This window comes from Cervus elaphus, chromosome 21, assembly GCF_910594005.1.
Source record: "Cervus elaphus chromosome 21, mCerEla1.1, whole genome shotgun sequence".
Lineage (NCBI taxonomy): Eukaryota > Metazoa > Chordata > Mammalia > Artiodactyla > Cervidae > Cervus > Cervus elaphus.
In genome coordinates this window covers 24464022-24487270 of record NC_057835.1, presented here as the reverse complement: position 1 = coordinate 24487270, position 23249 = coordinate 24464022, and the positions used below count along the sequence as shown (strand labels likewise).

The 23249-nt window shown below is 39.6% G+C and overlaps 1 protein-coding gene across 1 annotated transcript in view; it reads right to left on the bottom strand.

Moving 5' to 3' along the window:
• Nucleotides 1–23249, bottom strand: part of SNTG1 (syntrophin gamma 1) — a 375824-nt gene that overhangs the window by 28396 nt on the left and 324179 nt on the right. Inside the window, exons 14-15 of the mRNA XM_043880416.1 lie at nt 4515–4631; nt 3248–3319 (exon numbers count right to left, since the gene is read on the bottom strand). Coding sequence (XP_043736351.1) covers nt 3248–3319; nt 4515–4631 — 189 coding nt within the window. The remainder of the gene's footprint in view (nt 1–3247; nt 3320–4514; nt 4632–23249) is intronic.

Below are 23249 nucleotides of genomic sequence, written 5' to 3'. Positions count from 1 at the left end.
AAGAACTGATGAAAAATTGTAGAAGAGAAAGTTGAGGAAATGACTCAGAATATTATAAATCTGCTTTTGTACATCACAAAATGAAAAAAAAAGTTTTGTGTCTTTTTCAGCCAATATGACCAATGTGGGAAAATAGCATGAATTTAAATGATATTAATTCAATAATTACAAAACTTCAACTCTTTTGTGCTATGCAGAAATCCGTCAAGAGTAGGTGAAAGTAATATACATGAATGCAAGTATTTCCATTTTTATAGCTACGGGAGATGCCAAGATATTGAAATTACTTTTCTAATAAAATGTCACTGAATACATGCTAGAATAATTATTTTCAAAATATCTAGCCTTTAAATTATCATTCATATATTCACTATCTGAAGGGGTGTGGGGAAGGGGATATCATGACCTTGGCTGATCCTCGGCCTTCTGACCTGCCCTCTGTCACAACCTGGATAAGGATCCCCCTGTTTAAATCTAGCCACTCAGCCTGGCTTGCACTCCTTCACTAGCTTAACATCACTTAGATTCAGCTCAACTTAGATTTAGGAAACTTGGAGGAAATTCCTACTTAAAGAGAGGACAGTTCCAGTAAAGACAAGTAGCCCTCATGGACAATGCTGTATACCTTCAAAGGGAGAAATGCTTTAAACTTAGTGTTTTTAAAAAGTATATAGCATATAAACAAAATATGATTATCCAAAGAAGCTTTTTTATCTTTGATTTACATTCTTGATTTCTTATTTAGTATACTTGAATCAGTTTTTCATTATTACTTTGATTGATATCAGCACTTCCCCCCAAGATATTGTTATGAAGCAAACAGAAGCTTCGCTACAACAAATTAGCATAACTAGCACTAGAAAAGCAAACAAACAAGAGACACATGAAAACAATAATGCTAATTTCTTATAATATTATTCAGGGTTGACTTTCAATACTGCCTATTGAGATTAATGGTTTTAATTAATAGCTATAAGATTCATCTTCAGATTTCAATTCTAATATTCTACTTCAGAGGATAATTACACCATACTAAAAAGAAACAGTGTCAGACTTTATTTTTGGGGGCTTCAAAATCATTGCAGATGGTGACTGCAGCCATGAGATTAAAAGACGCTTACTCCTTGGAAGGAAAGTTATGACCAACCTAGATAGCATAATAAAAAGCAGAGACATTACTTTGCCAACAAAGTCCGTCTAGTCAAGGTTTTTCCAGTGGTCATGTATGGATGTGAGAGTTGGACTGTGAATAAACCTGCATGCTGAAAAATGGATGCTTTTGAACTATGGTGTTGGAGAAGATTCTTGAGAGTCCCTTGGACTGCTAGGAGATCCAACCAGTTCATCCTAAAGGAGATCAGTCCTGGGTGTTCACTGGAAGGACTGATGCTGAAGCTGAAACTCCAATACTTTGGCCATCTCATGCGAAGAGTTGACTCATTGGAAAAGACCCTGATGCTGGGAGGGATTGGGGGCAGGAGGGGAAGGGGACGACAGAGGATGAGATGGCTGGATGGCATCACCGACTTGATGGACATGAGTTTGAGTTAACTCCAGGAGTTTGTGATAGACAGGGAGGCCTGGTATGCTGTGATTCATGGGCTCACAAAGAGTCGGACATGACTGAGCAACTGAACTGAACTGACTGAAAAAGAATCATCAAATCCATACTTTGAAATCCAAAGAATATATGGCTTTTAGGGCAAAAATCCATCCAGCAGGGAGAAGTGTATGACTTCTTCCTATAAATGTGGGCATTGTAGGGTCATAAACAGCCAGAATCATGGCTAGTTATTTGGCCCTGCCTTTAGGAAATAATCCAAAGTCCCCCCTTTAAATAATTCTAAAGAATAAAATTCCTACTCTCTGCTTTAATACTTGGTATGTGAAGATTGTTCTTCAGTCTCCTAATATCCCTTTTTAGAAAATAGAATCTTTTGCAGAAGCAGTAAAAAAAAAATAGTTTATAAGATATAGCCAGATGAAAATAACCTGTTAAGTTCCTGGCTGAAAAACCCTGTCCCCCTCAACAACAGGGCTTCCTGGATGGCTCAGCGGTAAAGAATCCACCTGCCAATGAAGGAGATGGGGGTTCAATCCCTCGGTCTGGAAGAAGACCCTGGAGAAGGAAATGGCAACCCACTCCAGTATTCTTACCTGGAGAATCCCACGGAAAGAGGAGCCTGGTGGGCTACAGTCCATGGGGTCGCAAAAAGTCCAACACAATTAAGCACACATACACACTCTTTAAAGTATGCAAAGCAGAAGCAGACAGTGCTCAGTGTGTGTGGCTGAGTTTCTTTAAGAAATACAGACTTTTGAACTCTGTGGGAGAAGGTGAGGGTGGGATGTTTCGAAAGAACAGCATGTATATTATCTATGGTGAAACAGATCACCAGCCCAGGTGGGATGCATGAGACAAGTGTTCGGGCCTGGTGCACTGGAAAGACCCAGAGGAATCAGGTGGAGAGGGAGGTGGGAGGGGGGATCGGGATGGGGAATACGTGTAAATCTATGGCTGATTCATATCAATGTATGACAAAACCAACTGAAAAAAATAAATAAATTTAAAAAAAAAAGGAAAAAAAAAAGAAATACTATCAACTGCAAAAGTTGACATCATTCTAAAGAAACAACTAGCAAAACGGATACAAAAGCTATCTGGAATTTTACAGAATTCTCAGTGACTTCCTATTGCAATAATCCTGTGTACAGCACAGAAGTGTAATTGATTTATGACAGCTGAATATGCAGCTCCACACTCAGAGAGACAATGTAACCCTGAGGCTTAAATATAATACATATGTGTGTGTGTGTGTGTGTGTGTGTGTACACACATATGTCTTTCTTTGCATATACCTTTTTACTTTCTACATTCTCTAACTCCAAGTCTTATTCAGATCTTTTTCTTCTGCATTTTACACAGCAAATACAACTCTGGTAACAACTGAAGCTTAAATTCAGACTATCTCCAGTTGACCTTCTACTTCATCCTCCAAGGACCTGACAAACTTCCCCTTGTGTCCCCCTCCCACGGAGGGACCTTGGAATCTGCTTAAGACTTAGCTAAGTCGATGTATATTTCTCTCCGCTCTGTGTTTTCTCTTACGTGTTTTTCTTTTCCAGGTCTTCACCTTGTATTTTCCTTCATATCCAGGCATTGTTTATCTTCGTAAACTGCCTGTGAACCCAGGACCCCAACTGGCCAAGCAAAGCCTTTACGATCATCACTGCTTTTCGCTCCTACCTTTAGGATCTTACACATGATCTCGTAAACTGAAAAAGTTTTCTCTGCTCGGGTCCAGTCCCACGTGGTCACCTTGAGAAGATGAGAAATGAACACATCATGTGTTTTAGAAAGATGGCCCCTACTTTCTTCTATTAATACACAGTGGTGCACCCATGATGTTCTCACACACATGCAAGGCAGTCTGAGTTGTGAGGGTTCCTCATGCAGTGTTTCTGTTTCTGCTCCCCCCAGTTTCATACTTTCTCTTCCTCTTTCAGCAGACATTTCATATTATAAGCAACAACTTCCCATTGCTCAGTGTCTTAATGTATTTTAAGTAGTGTCTGTGTTATCTCTACATAAATACTAAGTGTTGTTTTGAGGGGAGTTAATTATTTTAATATGGGAAATGTAGCCAATATTTAGTAGTAGTTGTAAATGGAAAATACTCTGTTCATATTTCACTATGTAATAATCTGTTCTCTGTTGACCACTTGCTACACACAGAGAATACTGGACGTCGTGTCAACACTGGCTTTGCATTTAAGAAAGACATATTTACATCAAGAAGTTTTTCTAAGTTGTTAACGTTGTGAAGCACTAAACAGCATGTTGAAGCTGTTTCACTTGTTTGTGCTTTAAACATGTGCTTGTCTGTCCAGTCCTAAGAAATTGTTCAGAGTAGGGCCAGTGTAAAGGGTGTAAGCATTTGTGATTTTTTCTCTGTCTTCTGGGTGATTTGAACTTTATGTGAATATAGATACTAAACATTACAAGAAGTCTAACCTGGTAATTCCAAGATCCTATGTAGTTATTAGACCTGTAAGCGAGTAGTCCAGCATTTAATATTTATAGTTGATAAATATTTATTGAGACTCTACTGTTGTGTAAGCTACATGTTTCCAAAAGCAAGACCTTATGTGCAACAGGGCCTCATCCAAGTTTAATTTGAAGTCTGATGATTAAATATGGGATATTGCAGGTTCTCGAAAGCACCACTGATTTATTTGACTTAGACCTGTCAAATAGTAAACATATTGAGCCTGGCAAAAATGCCAAAATGAAAATGCATCCTAGGTCTCTCAAGGGTTATAAAGTCAGTGTTTAATGCTAGAACATATATCTTTAAGCAAGAAATCTTCAGAAATATTTGGGCTATTTTGCATTTTTTCCTGTACCTAATTTTCAAAATATATTACTAATGTGCCCTTTGTCATTGTAAAGTTGATGTCACTATGCTGTGATAGCATGGGAAAAATAAGGGATGTTGAACAGAAATACTTACTGGAGGTGCCAGAAACTTGTAGAGGCAGGAGCCCCTCAGGGCCAGAAAGGCGGGTGAGTACACACGGTCCTGAAGCGGATCTTGCTCCCGCATTTCACACCAGCCCATGTAGACGATCTGCAAGGAAGTGGAATACAACTATCTGCCAACAGAGTCTCATTTCTGTGGGTGTATAAAACACCACAAGATGCTTTCATTCTCTTATGACAGTATCAGATTAACTGCTGCAAAAAGTACATTAACCACATTTACCTTCAATAAATGAGTGTGAACCAGTCATCAGATTTTATAATATGTCTCCATCAATGTCTATAAACAATAACCTCCAAGGAACCAGTGATTAGGATGATAACTGATTTCTCAAGAGAAAGAATGAAAGCCAGAATACCGTGGAACATAAACATCAGGCTATAAAATGAGGACAACAATACGCCTAGAATTCCATACATGGCAAAATTACCTTTTATTCATGATTTAATAAGGCTAACCCAAATTTGGGATGACTTTATGTATCTATTTTTACATTGATGGATTAAGTCTGAAAATTACAGCACCCGTGCACTGCTTTCTTTCGACTGATAAATATATTCAGAGAAGAGAAACATCTTAACCCATAGTATATCACTAGTCTAAATTTGTCTAACTCTATGGGGACAAAAAAATACCTTTCTATTTACAAGTAAGTAGTCCTTAATCCGAGAAATATTGCAGGGAGATGAATGTAGCTAAACTTTGCTTTTTCCATAGCTCAGAATCACATATAAAATTATTTGGAAGTAGACTGTACATATCTATTGTGCTGTCTGTTGCCTTAGCAGCCATTAGGTTGAGATTCTTTTGCTTTAGAAAGTGTGTATGTTTTATTTAATAGTGACAATATATTACATTTAGCTTTGAGTATTTGCGGGTTCTGCACTGGCAGATTCAACCAACTGCGGACTGTAAACACAGGGTAACATTTCAGTTGTGTGAATTCACAAATGCGGAACCCACAGATGTGGAAAGCAGACTGTGGGACTTGAGAATCCGCAGACTTTGGTTCTGGAGACAGTCTTCTGCAGGAACCAACAGATGGCAATAAGATCTGGATAATAAAGATAGTCATTAGACGAGAAGGAGTAATAATGTTAAACAGACTTGCACTGGACCCTGTTTGCAGTATAAAGACAACTTTGTGGGTATTAGAGACTATTAACACTAGACCCAGTAGACATGGTCTACTCTACTTTGCTATCATTTTGTAGAGAAAGGGTTGATTTTTATTCCTTCAGAAGCAGATTAATCCTCAAACAAACAAATGCAATGCTGAGCAGGTTATTTAAAACATATGCTAAGCTCTTTTATGACAAATATGTGAAACATACTAGATAATGAAATAGAAAAGCACAGAAATGGTATTTTAAAACTGGGGAAATTTTACCTGCTTTAAAATGTGATTTAAAGGCTTTCTTTATTTTCATTTCTTTGTTAATTTAATCATTACTATATAAATTTGCACACTGATCCTTAATTTTGTTCCCCTTTGCTATTTTAGCTTTTATTCGAAGGGGTTCATTCTCCAGTCTTTGAATGAAATTAAGAAAACTATCTCATTCATAATAGCAACAGAGAATACAAAATAATTAGGAATTAACTTAACCAAGGAGATGGAAGATTTGTACACTGAAAACTGCAAAAATTTTAATGAAGGGAATTATAGATATAGATAAACAATAAACATCTGTGTCCATGGATTGGAAGAATTAATATTTTAAGAGATCTGTAACATCCAAAGTGGCCACCAGTGCAGTGAATCCCAACCAAAATCCCTGTGGTTTCTTTAGGAAATCATCTTAAAGTCCACAGGAAATCATCCTAAAGTCCACAGAAGACCCTGAATAGCCATATCAATGTAGAATAAGAAGAACAAAGCTAGAGGCACTGCATGTTCTTATTTCAAATGTATTGCAAAATAACAGTCACCAAAGGGCTAAGATATCAGCAGAAAAACAGATGTAGACCAAGGGGACAGGATAGAACATCCAGAAATAAACCCATGAATGTTTGAGAGAAATGAGGAATGGCTAATCTCTTCAATAAATGGTATTAGGAGAACTTAATATCAACCTGCAAAAGAATGAAATGGGACCTTTATCTCACACTGTATACAACAATCAATTCAAAATCAATTAGACTTAAATGTAAGACCTGAAACCATTGCAGTTTTAAAACTTATGCATTTCTGTGTAAAATCTCCCAGAGTGGCTGCAACTAAGAAGACAGGAAATGTCACATGTTGGTGAGGGGAGGGTGAATAGAAATGTAGAAGCCCATATACCGCTGGCGAGGCTTTGACACTTCACGTCTAATATAAATGCACCTTGGTGTGGACACCTGTTCCCCGTTGCACACATGCAAGTGTGTTCCTTATGGCATTATTCTCAGTCTCAACCATGGACATGTGCTTAAAACTGATAAACCGTGTGCCCTCCAATATATGTTGTAGACAAACACTGTAGCAAACTGTGATACCATAAAGGAAGAGGATACAGCAAGGAAAATCCATGCATTGTAGTAGTAGTCACACAGAACAATGTAAGTGAATGCAATGGAACACAATGTGAACTGAAAGACAGCAGATACACAACTGTATTTACACACATTATATACATATATGACCTTGATTCAGACAAACTACAGGAGTAGCTTGCAATGCATTCATGGTTGGGGTACAAAGACCTATAGCAAAGCTAGACAATCAGTACCCAGTTGTCAGGACAGTAGTTACTTTAGATGGACGCAGACCCAGTTAGAGTGGGGAAGACACACTGGGGAGACAGAATCTGAGTTGAACACAACCTACTCTTCCTGACCTAGACTGTGATTACACAGGGCTTTAGCTTTTAAATAATGAAGCTGTACATCTATGTTTTATGAACTTTCTATTATGAAACCTCATTTTAAAAATAGCACACAATATGTACTATTAATAAAAGTTTTATAACAAATCCATCTTAAAAATAATAGATTTTGTGAGTTTTACAGGCAGAAAATCTTCCAACAAATATGGTTAAACTGTCCTATTATTCTGGGGCTGCTACAATAAGGTAAAACTTTATTTATTATGAATTATATCACCCTAATCATTATATAGGATACACAGAAGAACCGTACAAAAAAGATCTTCACGACCCAGATAATCACAATGGTGTGATCACTGACCTAGAGCCAGACATCCTGGAATGTGAAGTCAAGTGGGCCTTAGAAAGCATCATTATGAACAAAGCTAGTGGATGTGATGGAATTCCAGTTGAGCTATTTCAAATCCTGAAAGATGATGCTGTGAAAGTGCTGCACTCAATATGCCAGCAAATTTGGAAAACTCAGCAGTGGCCACAGGACTGGAAAAGGTCCGTTTTCATTCCAATCCCAAAGAGAGGCAATGCCAAAGAATGCTCAAACTACCGCACAATTGCACTCATCTCTCACACTAGTAAAGTAATGCTCAAAATTCTCCAAGCCAGGCTACAGCAATACGTGAACCGAGAACTTCCAGATGTTCAAGCTGGTTTTAGAAAAGGCAGAGGAACCAGAGATCAAATTGCCAATATCTGCTGGATCATCAAAAAAGCAAGAGAGTTCCAGAAAAACATCTATTTCTGCTTTATTGACTATACCAAAGCCTTCGACTGTGTGGATCACAAGAAACTGTGGAAAATTCTGAAAGAGATGGGAATACCAGACCACCTGACCTGCCTTTTGAGAAACCTGTACGCAGGTCAGGAAGCAACAGTTAGAACTGGACATGGAACAACAGACTGGTTCCAAATAGGAAAAGGAGTATGTCAAGGCTGTATATCGTCACCCTGCTTATTTAACTTCTATGCAGAGTACATCATGAGAAACGCTGGGCTGGAAGAAGCACAAGCTGGAATCAAGATTGCTGGGACAAATATCAATAACCTCAGATATGCAGATGACACCACCCTTATGGCAGAGTGAAGAGGAACTAAAAAGCCTCTTGATGAAAGTGAAAGAGGAGAGTGAAAAAGTTGGCTTAAAGCTTAACATTCAGAAAACTAAGATCATGGCATCTGGTCCCATCACCTCATGGGAAATAGATGGGGAGATAGTGGAAACAGTGTCAGACTTTATTTTTTGGGGCTCCAAAATCACTGCAGATGATGATTGCAGCCATGAAATTAAAAGACACTTACTCCTTAGAAGGAAAGTTATGACCAACCTAGACAGCATATTAAAAAGCAGAGACATTACTTTGCCAGCAAAGGTTCGTCTAGTCAAGGCTATGGTTTTTCCAGTGGTCATGTATGGATGTGAGAGTTGGACTGTGAAGAAAGCTGAGCACCAAAAAATTGATGCTTTTGGACTGTGGTGTTGGAGAAGACTCTTGAGAGTCCCTTGGACTTCAAGGAGATCCAACCAGTCCATCCTAAAGGAGATCAGTCCTGGATGTTCACTGGAAGGACTGATGTTGAAGCTGAAACTCCAGCACTTTGGCCACCTCATGCGAAGAGTTGACTCATTGGAAAAGACCCTGATGCTGGGAGGGATTGGGGGCAGGAGGAGAAGGGGACGACAGGATGAGATGGCTGGATGGCATCACCGACTTGATGGGCATGAGTTTGAGTCAACTCTGGGAGTTTGTGATGGACAGGGAGGCCTGGCGTGCTGCAATTCATGGGGTCGCAAAGAGTCGGACACAACTGAGCGACTGAACTGAACTGAATCATTATATTATTGCTCAATTAAGTCAGAGTATTTAATTCAATTTGATAAAACTTACAATTTCCCCATGTTTATGACTTCTCTACATTGACAAGAGAAAAGAAGAGAATAAAGTGGTGCACACAATCAAGAGATGGAAATAACTGAGCTTCCTAAGACCATGCGATTTGGAGTTGACTGTCTCTTTCCATCTCTATAATTTACTAGAAGCTGAAATATTAAGAATGATGTACTGATATTTTTCAAGAATTATCATTAAATACAATTTCTTAAAATTTGAACTGATTGTAGCTATGAGGAATGAGCTGAAGATGTAACTAATAAAAATGGGATTATCGGATCTGAAAGGGATATTTCTTCATATTTGTTCTCCAGGCCAAAGATTGACCTTATTACTTTCTGTGCCAAGGGAAAGGGCTGCTCTCAGTTTGGCAGAAAGGTCAGAAAACAGTTTCTGCTTCTCATCATTAACCTGATTCGTGGGAATAATTACATGGTTGAGGAGACATAATGCATTTTCAGTAAATTCATCCAACACTTGTCACACCAAATAATAACTCTAAAGAAAAACTGTGTCACTTAACCTTATTTTAAAAAGAAATAGATGAGCAATACAAGTATAAGGATATTTCAAATAGAATACTTTAGAAATAAGTAGAATTAAAGGGAAATCATTTTTTATATAAACAAAATGACAAATGAACTGCCAACCATATATCATACAATTTTCAGATAAATATTTTGAAGACTTGTCTATTTTTCAGCTTTATTGAGGTATAAATTGACAGAGAAAAATGTAAAATATTACAGTGATTTGCTATGCGCATCTACTGTGAAACGATTCTTTCCATCTAGTTGATCAACACATCTATCATCTCACATATTTATTTATATATAAATATATATTATAATATTCCATTCAGTTCAGTCACTCAGTCACATCCAACTCTTTGCGACCCCATGGACTGCAGCATGCCAGGCTTCCCTGTCCGTTACCTACTCCCGGAGCTTGCTCAAACTCACTTCCATCAAGTCGGTGATGCCATCCGACCATCTCATCCTCTGTCATCCCCTTCTCCTCCTGCCTTCAATCTTTCCTAACATCAGGGTCTTCTCCAAGGAGTCAGTTCTTTGCATCAGGTGGCCAAAGTATTGGAGTTTTAGCTTCAGCATCAGTCCTTCCAAAGTATATTCAGGACTGATTTCCCTTAGGACTGACTGGTATGATCTCCTTGCAGTCCAAGGGACTCTCAGGAGTCTTCTCCAACATCCCAGTTCAAAAGCATCAATTCTTTGGTGTGCAGCTTTCTTTATAGTCTAACTCTCATATCCAAACATGACTCCTGGAAAATCCATAGCTTTGACCAGATGGACCTTTGTTGGCAAAGCAATGCCTTTGCTTTTTAATATGCTGTCTAGGACTGTCATAGCTTTTCTTCCAAGGAGCAAGTGTCTTTTAATTTCATGGTGGCCATCTGCAGTCACCATCTGCAGTGATTTTGGAGCCCAAGAAAATAAAACCTCTCACTGTTTCCATTGTTTCCCCATCTATTTGCCATGAAGTGATGGAACCAGATGCCATGATCTTCATTTCTGAATGCTGAGTTTTAAGCCAGCTTATTCACTCTCCTCTTTCACCTTCATCATGAAGCTTAGTTCCTCTTCACTCTCTGCCATAATGGTGGTGTCATCTGCATATCTGAGGTTATTGATATTTCTCCCTACAATTTTGATTCCAGCTTGTGCTTCATCCAGCCTGGCATTTCGCATGATGTACTCTGCATATAAGTTAGACAAGCAGGGTAACAATATACAGCCTTGACATTCTCCTTTCCCAATTTTGAACCAGTCCATTGTTCCATGTTGGGTTGTAACTGTTGCTTCTTGACCTGCATACAGAATTCTCAGGAGGTAGTTAAGGTGTTCTGGTATTCCCATCTCTTTCAGAATTTTCCATAATTTGTTGTGATCCACACCGTCAAAGCCTTTGTCATAGTCAATAAAGTCGAAGTAGATGTTTTTCTGGAATTCTCTTGCTTTTTCTATGATCCATCTGTTGTTGGCAATTTGCTCTGGTTCCTCTGCCTTTTGTAAATCTAGCTTGAACATCTGGAAGTTCTTGGTTCACATTCTGTTGAAGACTCCATTGGAGAATTTTCAGCATTGCTTTGCTAGTATATGAGATGAGTGCAGTTGTGTGGTAGTTTGAACATTCTTTGACATTGCCTTTCTTTGGGATTAGAATGAAAACTGACCTTTTCCACTCCTGTGGCTACTGCTGAGTTTTCCAAATTTGCTGGCATACTGAATGCAGCACTTTAAAAGCATTATCTTTTAGAATTTGAAATAGCTCTACTGGAATTCTATTACTCCCACTAGCCTTGTTTGTAGTGATGCTTCATGAGGCCCACTTCACTTCAGACTCCAGGATGTCTGGCTCTAGGTGAGTGATCACACCATCGTGGTTATATGGGTCATTAAGATATTTTTGTATAGTTCTTCTGTGTATTCTTGTCAAGTTTTCCTAATATCTTCTGCTTCTGTTAGGTCCATACCATCTTTGCCCTTTATTGTGCCCATCTTTGCATGAAATGTTCCCTTGGTATCTCTAATTTTGTTGGAAGAGATCTCTAGTTTTTCCCTTTCTATTGTTTTCCTCTATTTCTTTGCATTGGTCGCTGAGGAAGGCTTCCTTATCTCTCCTTGCTATTCTTTGGAACTCTGCATTCAGATGGGTATATCTTTCCTTTTCTCCTTTGCCTTTAGCTTCTCCTCTTTTCTCAGCTATATGTAAGGTCTCCTCAGACAACCATTTTGTCTTTTGTGTTTCTTTTTCTTGGGGATCGGTATAATTTATATTACAATATAAATTCACATAATTTTGGTGAGGACATTTAAGTTCTCATCTCTTAGAAAATTTTAAATACTCAGTGTTATCAACCAGTCACCATATGCACATAGGGTCCTCAAACATTGTTCCTCCCATATGTGTAAGTCCTTACCCTTACATTGGTCTCTCCCTGTTTTCTCCACCCCCACCTGCTGGCAGCCATAGTTCTACGCTCTGTTTTTCTGAGTTTGATTTATTTTTTTATTCCATATATAAGTGATACAGTGCATTATTTATCTTTATCTTTTAGCATAGTGACTTTAAGCTTCATCCATGTTGACACAAATCCCAGGATTTCCTTCATTTTCATGGCTAAATAATATTTCACGTGTATGCGTGTGTGTGTGTGTGTGTGTGTGTGTGTGTGTGTATATATATATACATGTATACAGTATATAAACTCTCTATTATCCATTAACCTGTCAACAGCTTGTTTCCATATCTTGGCTATTATAAGTAACACTACAGTTACATGGGAGGGCAGATGTCTCTTCAAGACCCTGTTTTTGTTTCCTTTGAGAATATACCCAGATATGGCATTCCCAGAAGGAAACAGCAATCCACACCAGTACTCTTGTTTGGAGAATCCCGTGAACAGAGGATCCTTGTGGGCTACAGTCCATGGGGTAGCAAAGAATCAGACACGGCTGAGTGACTGAGCATGATGGCATTGCTGGATCATATAGTAGCTCTATTTTTAATTTTTTGAGGATCCTCCATACTGTTTCTTGTAGCAGTGGCTGCATCAGTTTACGTTCTCACCAACAGTGCACTAGGGATCCTTTCTCACATCCACATCAATACTTGTCTCTTACCTTTTTATATCAGCCATTGTGGTTTTGATTGCATAAACTTTTGATTGCCTGTTTTAAACTACATGTGAAAACACGTCCATTATGTGAAGCCTGTGCTGCATAACAACATATTATTCTTTAATTTTTGATCATTTTATTTTATATTACTTTTTTCTAGTTTTAAATAAACTTTATTTTGCAGAGCTGTTTTAGATTCACAGCATCATTGAGTGGAAGGTATGGAGATTTCCCAAAGATGTCGCACCCTGCTACCTCACACCTGGGTAATCCCCACTATCAACATCCCCCCACAGACAGCACATTTGTTATAATTGCTGATTCTATATAGATACACTTTATTGCCTAAAGTCCTCCATTTACTTTAGGGTTGCTCTTGGTGTTGTACCTTCTATAGGTTTTAACAAATGTGTAGGGACATGTATCCACTACTCTAGTATCATACAGAATAATTTCACTGCCCTAAGAACCTACTGTGCTAAGCCTATTCATCCCTCCCTACTCAACCCCTAGAAACCAATGCCCTTTTCAGTCTTGCCAGCATTTTGCCCTTTCCGAAACGGCATACAGTTAGACTCAAACAGCACATAGCTTGTTCAGACTGACCTCCTTCATTTACCATCACATGTTCAGTTACACGTGGGTCTTTCGTGGCTGGACGGCTCACTTCATTTTATCACCAAACAGCATCCCACTGTCTGGATGTACCAAAGGGTATTCATCCTTTCACCCACAGAAGACCACTGGGCTGCTTCTGAGTTTGGGCCATTATGATAAAATAAAAGTGCTGTACACAGCAAATGCATGGCTTTCTGTGTGGACACAGGCTTTCAACTAAGGTAAATACCATGAAGGGGTGATTGCCAAAATGGGCGGTTAAAGTATACTTAATTTTATAAGACGCAACCAAACTGCCTTCCACAGTAGCTGTGTGCACACCTGCATCCCCACCGGCCTGGATGAGAGCTCCCACCGCTCCTCACCCTCAGCAGCGCTTGGTGCTGTCAGCGCTCTGGATGTTGGCCATTGTAAAAGGAGTGTAGTGGTATCAATATCTCATCACTGTAGTTTGCATTTTCCTGATGACATATGATTTGGGCCTTCTTTTCCTATGTTTACTTGCCATCTGTATTTCTTCTTTGGTGAAGTATGTACTAGTGTCATTGGCCTCCTTTTAAATCAAGTTGTTTTCTTATTCTTGAATTTCAAATGTTCTTTGCATATTTTGGGTAACAGTCCTTTATCAGATATATGTTCTGCAAATATTTTCTCCCAGTCTGTGGCTTGTATTCTCATCCTATTGATACTGCCTTTTGCAGAGCAAAGGTTTTACTTTTAATAAAGTTCACTTTAGCAATGATTTCTTTCATAGATCATGTCTTGGTGTTGTTTCTGAAATGTCATCACCATGTGAGGGCTGGTCATGAAAGGTGAGACCCATAGTGCCTGTCAGCCAATAAACAGCGTTGCTACAGATACCATGGAGAAACAAGACTCTCATCAGAATGGCTGGTAGAAAAGGTCAAAACTCTTAAGGCTTCTTTGCAACCTAAAAGATAAGATTTGTTAGTAGCTATATGTTTCAGGTTATAAATATTTAGGCCGGGGAGTTTAATTGGTCCTTTATTTGAATATAAGTATTTATTTAATTATGTATCACAACAGCAGAGGTGTAGTGGAATTTTTGCTGTCAATAAATATGTATAACTCTGCAAATAAAACATCATAAGCATGATTGTAGGGGATTCTGCTGTGGTCAATGAAACGTTTTAGTAGCCAAAGCTATGGTGCATTTGAAATTAATATGGAAGCAATAAAATCAAATCACATTTCTTACAATCTATTTTAATTTCACTGTTATGCTGATATTACAATTTTTCCTACTACATAATTTCAAAGAAAAAAGACAATAAGTTTCTACATATAAGAGAAGTTTATGAAGGGAATCAAATTACTAAAAATTTAGAGAGCTCAGAGTGAGGCTTGGCTTAATTTCCTATTCTGCTAAAAGCCAATGAGTATAGGGCCATTGTGGAAATAAATAAGCCACTGAAATATAGAAATAGTTTATTTTCTGAAAACCATTTCTGTCACTAACAGATATTTCATAAAAGAGCAATTAGTTTCTCTTCTAAAAAACTTTAAACTTGTATTTCCATTTCATTTCAGTTCAGTTCAGTTCAGTCACTCAGTCGTGTCCGACTCTTTGTGACCCCATGAACCACAGCACGCCAGGCCTCCTTGTCCATCACCAGCTCCTGGAGTCCACCCAAACCCATGTCCACTGTGTTAGTGATGCCATCCAACCATCTCATCCTATGTCGTCCCCTTCTCCTCCTGCCGCCAATCCTCCCCAGCATCAGGGTCTTTTCCAATGAGTCAGCTCTCCACATCAGGTGGCCAAGGTACTGGAGTTTCACCTTCAACATCAGTCCCTCCAATGAACACCCAGGACTGATCTCCTTTAGGATGGACTGGTTGGATCTCCTTGCAGTTTAAGGGACTCTCAAGAGTCTTCTCCAACACCACAGTTCAAAACATCAATTCTTTGGTGCTCAGCTTTCTTTATAGTCCAACTCTCACATCCATACATGACCACTGGAAAGACCATAGCCTTGACTTGATGGACCTTTGTTGGCAAAGCAATGTCTCTGCTTTTTAATATGCTATCTAGGTTGGTCATAACTTTCCTTCCAAGGAGTAAGCGTCTTTTAATTTCATGGCCGCAGTCACCATCTGCAGTGATTTTGGAGCCCAGAAAAATAAAGTCAGCCACTGTTTCCACTGTTTCCTCATCTATTTGCCATGAAGTGATGGAACTTAGTTTTCTGAATGTTGAGCTTTAAGCCAACTTTTTCACTCTCCTCTTTAACTTTCATCCAGAGGCTCTTTATTTCTTCTTCACTTTCTGCCATAAGGGTGGTGTCATCTGCATATCTGAGGTTATTGATATTTCTCCTGGCAATCTTGATTCCAGCTTGTGCTTCCTCCAGCCCAGTGTTTCTCATGATGTACTCTGCATACAAGTGTGGGGCCACCCAAGACAGACAAGTCATGGTGGAGAGGTCTAACAGAATGTGGTCCACTGGGGAAGCAAACCACTTCAGTATTCTTGCCTTGAGAACCCCATGAACAGTATGAAAAGGCAAAAAGATAGGACATTGAAAGAGGAACTCCCCAGATCAGTGGGTGCCCAACATGCTACTAGAGATCAGTGGAGAAATAACTCCAGAAAGAATGAAGGGATGGAGCCAAAGCAAAAACAACACCCAGTTGTGGATGGGACTGGTGACAGAAGCAAGTTTTGATGCTGTAAAGAGCAATATTGTATAGGAACCTGGAATGTTAGGTCCAGGAATCAAGGCAAATTGGAAGTGGTCAAACAGGAGATGGCAAGAGTGAACATCGGCATTCTAGGAATCAGTGAACTAAGATGGACTGGAATAGGTGAATTTAACTCAGATGATCATTATGTCTACTACTGTGGGCAGGAATCCCTTAGAAGAAATGGAGTAGCCATCATGGTCAACAAAAGAGCCCGAAATGCAGTACTTGGATGCAATCTCAAAAACGACAGAATGATCTCTGTTCGTTTCCAAGGCAAACCATTCAATATCATGGTAATCAAAGTCTATGCCCTGACCAGTAACACTGAAGAAGCTGAAGTTGAACAGTTCTATGAAGACCAACAAGACCTTCTAGAACTAACACTCAGAAAAGATGTCCTTTTCATTATAAGGGACTGGAATGCAAAAGTAGGAAGTCAAGAAACACCTGGAGTAACAGGCAAATTTCGCCTTGGAGTACAGAATGAAGCAGGGCAAAGGCTAACAGTTCTGCCGAGAGAATGCACTGGTCATAGCAAACACCCTCTTCCAACAACACAAGAGAAGACTCTACACATGGACATCACTAGATGGTCAATACTGCAGTCAGACTGATTATATTCTTTGCAGCCAAAGATGGAGAAGCTCTACACAGTCAGCAAAAACATGATTGGGAGCCGACTGTGGCTCAGATCATGAACTCCTTATCGCCAAATTCAGACTTAAATTGAAGAAAGTGGGGGAAACCACTAGACCATTCAGGTATGACCTAAATCAAATCCCTTATGACTATACATGGAAGCAAGAAATAGATTTAAGGGACTAGACCTGATAGAGTATTTCCATTTAGTGCATTTTTAGTTTCTACTTTTGCATAAATAATACATTCTTCTTAATACCAGGCTGTAGTTAAGTTCTTGGGCTTCCCAGGTGGCGCAGTGGTAAAGAACTTACCTGACAACGCAGAAGATGCAGGAGACACCGTTTTCAATCTCTGTATTGGGAAGATCCCCTGGAAAAGGAAATGACAACCCACTCCAATATTCTTGCCTGGAAAATCCCATGGACAGAGGAGTCTGGTGGGCTACAGTCCATGGGGTTGAAATGAGTCAGACAAACTGAGAGACTAAGCAGGAGCATGAGTTACATTCTTACACAATTTAAATGATGTTATAAAAACTCCAAAAACTGAATCAATAGAAAGAATCAATAACAACAAGCATTCTTTAGCCTTTGGAGGACTGTAATCTTTTTTCTCTAACTTCAGTTAATCAAATCGACCATGAATCTAGATATGGACAGAGGTGATCTACACACAAATTCACGATGTCATTTGGTTGGTACAGGAAAACTACTACTGTATAGCATGGTGGCGGCTTAGTTGCTCAGTTGTGTCCGACTCTTTGTGATCCCATGGAGTGTAGCTTGCCAGGCTCCCCTGTCCATGGGATTTTCCAGGCAAGAATACTGGAGTTGGTTGCCATTTCTTTCTCCAGGGGATTTTCCCAACCCATGGATAGAACCTGGGTCTCCTGTATTGCAGGCAGATTCTTTACTGACTGAGTCACTGAGGAAGCCCGCTGTAGAGCATGCTCCAGACTAAACTCCAACTTAGTTATCAAATTCTCAATGATGTAAAATTATCTAAAGTGGAAAACTTGAGAGGGTTTCCTTCTGTTGGAAGAAAGTCTACTGAGGTAAACTGCAGTTACTTCCTCTTCTGGAGTGGAGGTAGGGAGATCATACAATCTCAAGAAGATTCTCAAGGGTAAGAAATATCATATGACATCCTTTTTATGCAGAATCTAAGAAGAAATGCTACAAATGAACTTATAAAACAGAAACCAACTCACAGACCTACAGAATGAACTTCTAGTTACTGGGGGAAGGGATAATTAGGGAGTTTGGGATGGTCAAGTACATTCTGCTGTGTTTAAGGTGGATAACCAACAAGGACCCACTGGACAGCACAGGGAACTCTGCTCAGTGTTATGTGGCAGCTTGGATGGGAGGGGAGCTTGAGGGAGAATGGATACATGTATATGTATGACTGAATCCCTTCACTGTTCACCTGAAACACAACATTGCTAATCAACTGTACTCCAATATAAAATAAAAAAGGTGGGGAAAAAGGAAGAGTTCAACATGTCAAGAAAACAGTTTTGCTTCTTCTTTATGGTCCAACTCTCACATCCATACATGACTACTGGAAAAACCGTATCTTTGACTACATGGACCTCTGTTGGCAAAGTAAATTCTCTTCTTTTTAATATGCTGTCTTAAGTTTGTCATAGTTTTTCTTTCAAGAAGCAAGCATCTTTTAATTTCATGGTGGCAGTCACCATTTGCAGTGATTTTGGAGCCCAAGAAAATAAAGTCTCTCACTGTTTCCATTGTTTCCCCATCTAATTGCCATGAAGTCATGGGACCTGATGCCATGATCTTCATTTTTTGAATGTTGAGTTTTAAGCCAGCATATTCACTTTCCTCTTTCACTTTCATCAAGAGGCTCTATAGTTCATCTTCGATTTCTGCCATAAGGGTGGTATCATCTGTGTATCTGAGGTTATTGATATTTCTCCCAAATTTTGATTCCAGCTTGTGCTTCATCCAGCTTGGCATTTCGCATGATGTACTCTGCATATAAGTTATATAAGCAGGGTGACAATATACAGCCTTGACATTCTCCTTTCCCAATTTTGAACCAGTCTGTTGTTCCACATCTGGTTCTAACTGTTGTTTCTTGACCTCCATACAGATTTCTCAGGAGGCAGTAAGGCATTCTGGTATTCCCATCTCTAAGAATTTTCCACAGTTTGTTGTGATCCACACAGTCAAAATGTTTAGCGTAGTCAATAAAGCAGAAGTAGATTTTTTTTGGAACTCTCTTGCTTTTGTGATGATCCAACAGATATTGCCAATTTGATCTCTGGTTCCTCTGCATTTTCTAAATCCAGGTTGAATATCTGGAGGTTCTTGGGTATTGAAGCCTGACTTGGAGAATCTTGAGCATTACTTTGCTAGCGTGTGAGATGAGTGCAATTGTGTAGTAGTTTGAACATTCTTTGGCATTGCCTTTCTTTGGGATTGAAATGAAAACTGACCTTTTCCAGTCCTGTGACCACTGCTGGGTTTTCCAACTTTGCTGGCATATTGAGTGCAGCACTTTCACAGCATTGTCTTTTAGGATTTGAAATAGCTCAGCTGGAAATCCTGTGCTGCACAGCATGTGGGATCTTAGTTCCCCAGCCAGGCTTGAATCCATTCCCCTTGCATCGTAAGTGTGGAGTCTTAACCACTGGACTGCCAGGGTAGTCCCCTTGATACAGTAGTGTGGGTTAAAGGAAATATTTCAAAGAGAATTACAGTATGATATTTTAAATTTATTCCTGCATCTTAAAATACAGAAACTAGACAATAAGTTAATATCTAGATAGTTAATTTGAATAAATTCTTTGAGAAACTAAATACATCTGTTATTATGACTTATTTAAATACATTAGAAAATAATCCAAATCAATCCTGAGATGTTTGTGACCAATCTTCCCTTTGTCAAAAAGATAAGGCATCCAATTTGGGGTCTTGTTTGGAGCAAAGATAAAATAGAAGCCTGTCATTGACTAAAGACTGAACTAAATGTTGTTGTGAGAAAAGATTTATGCAATCTGTATTGTAAGTCTGTTCTCACAATTCAGCTGCTTCCTAACCTTGGAAAAGTCATTTAACCAATACTGCATGTTAAGCTCCCGAAAAGGAAAGATGGATTATTTATGCCGGGTCATCAAAGCCTAAAAATTTTAGCTTCTAGAGATAACATAAAGAGAATGCACTGAACAGAATTAACCTTTTGAGGTTTTTCTCTGTGTAAAATGAGAAAACTAAATGCAATAATCTATAAACTAACTCTAAATTAAAGGCTTTGTAACTGTAACGAATATGACAGTATCATGTATGCATGCATGCTAAGTCACCTAAATCATGTCCGATTCTTTGGGACCCCAAGGACTATAGCCTGCCAGGCTCCTCTGTCCCTGGGATTCTCCAGGAAAGAACAATGAAGTGGGTTTGCCATGCTCTCCTCCAGGGGATCTTTCCAACCCAGGAGCTGAACCCAAGTCTCAAGTCTCCTGTGTCTCCAGCAGGTGGGTCTCTTTACCACTAGCATCACCTGGGAAGCCCTGATTGTATCATAAGAAACTTATTCATCACAAAACACCTGAGTCCAAAACAAATAAGCATAAAATGCTAAGATTTAGAGGTAATTTTAGTTATGATCTTGAAGAACAGTGAGGTATCAGCATGTTTCTTATCAGGTAAGTACAACCATGTACTGGAACCACCAGTGTGCTGGGAGCAGGGGCAATAGGACCACTCAGAGGCTAGGCTCCTATTCTACCTGCTGGATGCATTTTGATACCCAGACTCTGGCAGGTGGTGGAGTTGCAGGACTCGGCCCTGGATGACCATGAGGAAAGGGTTTGCCTGCCTGTTCAGAATGCCTATCCTGGACTGTTAGTGAGAAGTTAATCTTATATCATGTTTAAGACATTACACTGTTGGTATTCTCTGTTATGGCAGCTTAGCCTAATATAATGATTAGAGAAATGAATACTGTAATAATTAATTGTTTTAAGCATTGATATAAGCATTATTATCATTCTTTAAAGCTGCTTTTAAATATGATCTAATTATATGATGGTCTATCTCAGGACTATGGTTTTTCCAGTAGTCATGTATGGATATAAGAGTTGGACCAAGTGCTGAAGAATGTATGCTTTCTAACTGTGCTGTTGGAGAAGACTCTTGAGAGTCCCTTGGACTGCAAGGAGATCAAACCAGTTAGTCCTAGCAGAAATCAGCCCTGAAAATTCATTGGAAGGACTGATGTTGAAGGTGAAGCTCCAATCCTCTGGCCACCTGATGCAAAGAACCAATTGATTGGAAAAGACTCTGATGCTGAGAAAGATTAAAGGCAGGAGGAGAAGCGGGAAACAGAGGATGAGATGGTCAGTAGGCATCATCTACTCAATGGACATGAATTTGAGCAAACTCTGGGAGATGGTAAAGAACAAGGAAACCTGGCGTGCTGCAATCCATGGGGTTGCAAAGAGTAGGACATGACAGTAATTGAACAAAAACAACCATCTCAGGAACCAGAATAGTTATCTCCTCAAAACTCAGTGTCTTACTTATACAAACAGATGATGAGTTTACACTAGTCCTTCCTTTCTAAGTTATTATAAATCCTTGTCGGTGGTCTAATCCTGCCAGACAGCTTGCAGGATGTGGGAAATGAAGTCACTTCCTGCAGCTCATACTAACTGAGCCTCCAGATTACCACTGGGTCCTGAGCTATGTTATCAAGCACAAGTCTTAAGAGAATTCCTTAGAATCATTTAAAATTTTTGAAGAACTAAAGAAAATGGAAAGTTTTTAAAAAACTAATGTCACCATGATAACTGACAGCCCACAGTTCTGCCTCATTCCCTTCTCCTAAGGATGTGTAAGAACCTAAGAATAGTGTAGATGCCACCCCCTTAATTATAAAAGGTTATATGGTGGTGCGAAAGAGCTACTGCATATGTAACTAAAGCCTCTAATCAGAGCTGAATCAGGTAAGCCATTAAAGGAGCCCTGGAAAGAGCAGGATGATGCCCTTGGCCTTGAGGACACCAATGTGCAGGAGAGAACCCTGTTCTCAAATTCATGTCCACTGAGTTGGTGATATCATCCAACCATCTCATCCTCTGGATGAGAGGAATGACAGGCAGCTCCTAGAAGCCAAGGGTCTCAGCCCCACAGTCTGAATAGGACCCTTGAAGAGGACTCCAAGCCTCCCATGAGAGGATAACAAAGGTCAGAACCATGATTGCAGTCTTGTGAGACCCTGGGAGGAGGATCTGAACTTGGACTCTTGACCAGCACAAACTGGGAGATAATAAGTGTGTGCTGTGTGATGTGGCCGCATGCACGGTCACAAGTTGTACACTGGAAAATGAACAGGATTTTTTTACTGGAATAGAGTTCTGCTTTAATAAATAGCCAAGGGGTGGGAGCAGCTTGGATTTGAGATGCAGTTGGAGGAGACTGGAAAAGTATGGGGCGGTGGGGAGGAGAGTGAGTCTAGATCACAGAAGACTTAATCTCACCATTGGCAGAAACCTGAACAGGGGGCAGTTGCCTGCCAGGGACAGATCAAAAGAGAGTCAGGAGCATGTTATTGGAAACTAGAAGACAGAGACTCTTGCTGGTCATGGCAGGAAGCTTGACGTCACTGTTTCCTGCAGGAATGTGGAAAGCAGAAACGGTCAGTAATCATGTCTACCTGGTTACAACCCTACGCTGAAGATGCTGCCTGGTTTCTTCTTTATTCGATCATAAAATGTGAGAATAAGGGAGGAAGGGAGGAACTTGGTGACAAACTATTAGATTCCAACAAACAGGGTTTGGCGATTCTTTTGTGTATGTGTGTGTCCATAAGTTTTCTTTCTTTTTTTTTTTTTTATTGGAGGTGAATTGCTTTATAAACTCGTGTTGGGCTTGATGACTCTGAATATTCACAACTTCTCCAGATGCCAAAATATGCTGAAAGTTGGGTGGCTTTTGAAATCCTAGCGTAGAGGCAATCCTAGGTATGTGACTATAAAAGCTTTTCCCCAAATCTTAGAAGGATCAAAACTTCTCACAGAGGGTCTTCTGAAGGGATTAAGAACTTGACTCAGAGATCGACTCAGCTAAACCGGAGGGTCTCTAGAAATCTGAAGGTGTTTGTTGTTCCCAGGCCTCTCAGCAGGAGTCTGAGAGAGAGAGACCAGCTCAGAAAGATCTGTGAACTTAGCTTTTGTCCCACAGAGTGAAGGAATGCATTTGAAATCTATGAGAGTCCTAGAAACTGGTAAGAAAGCTGTTTGAGCAGCAACTGGGACAGAGTGAGTACAGAATCAAAGGAGGCTTTGAGAATCCCTAAATGCTACTGGCAGGG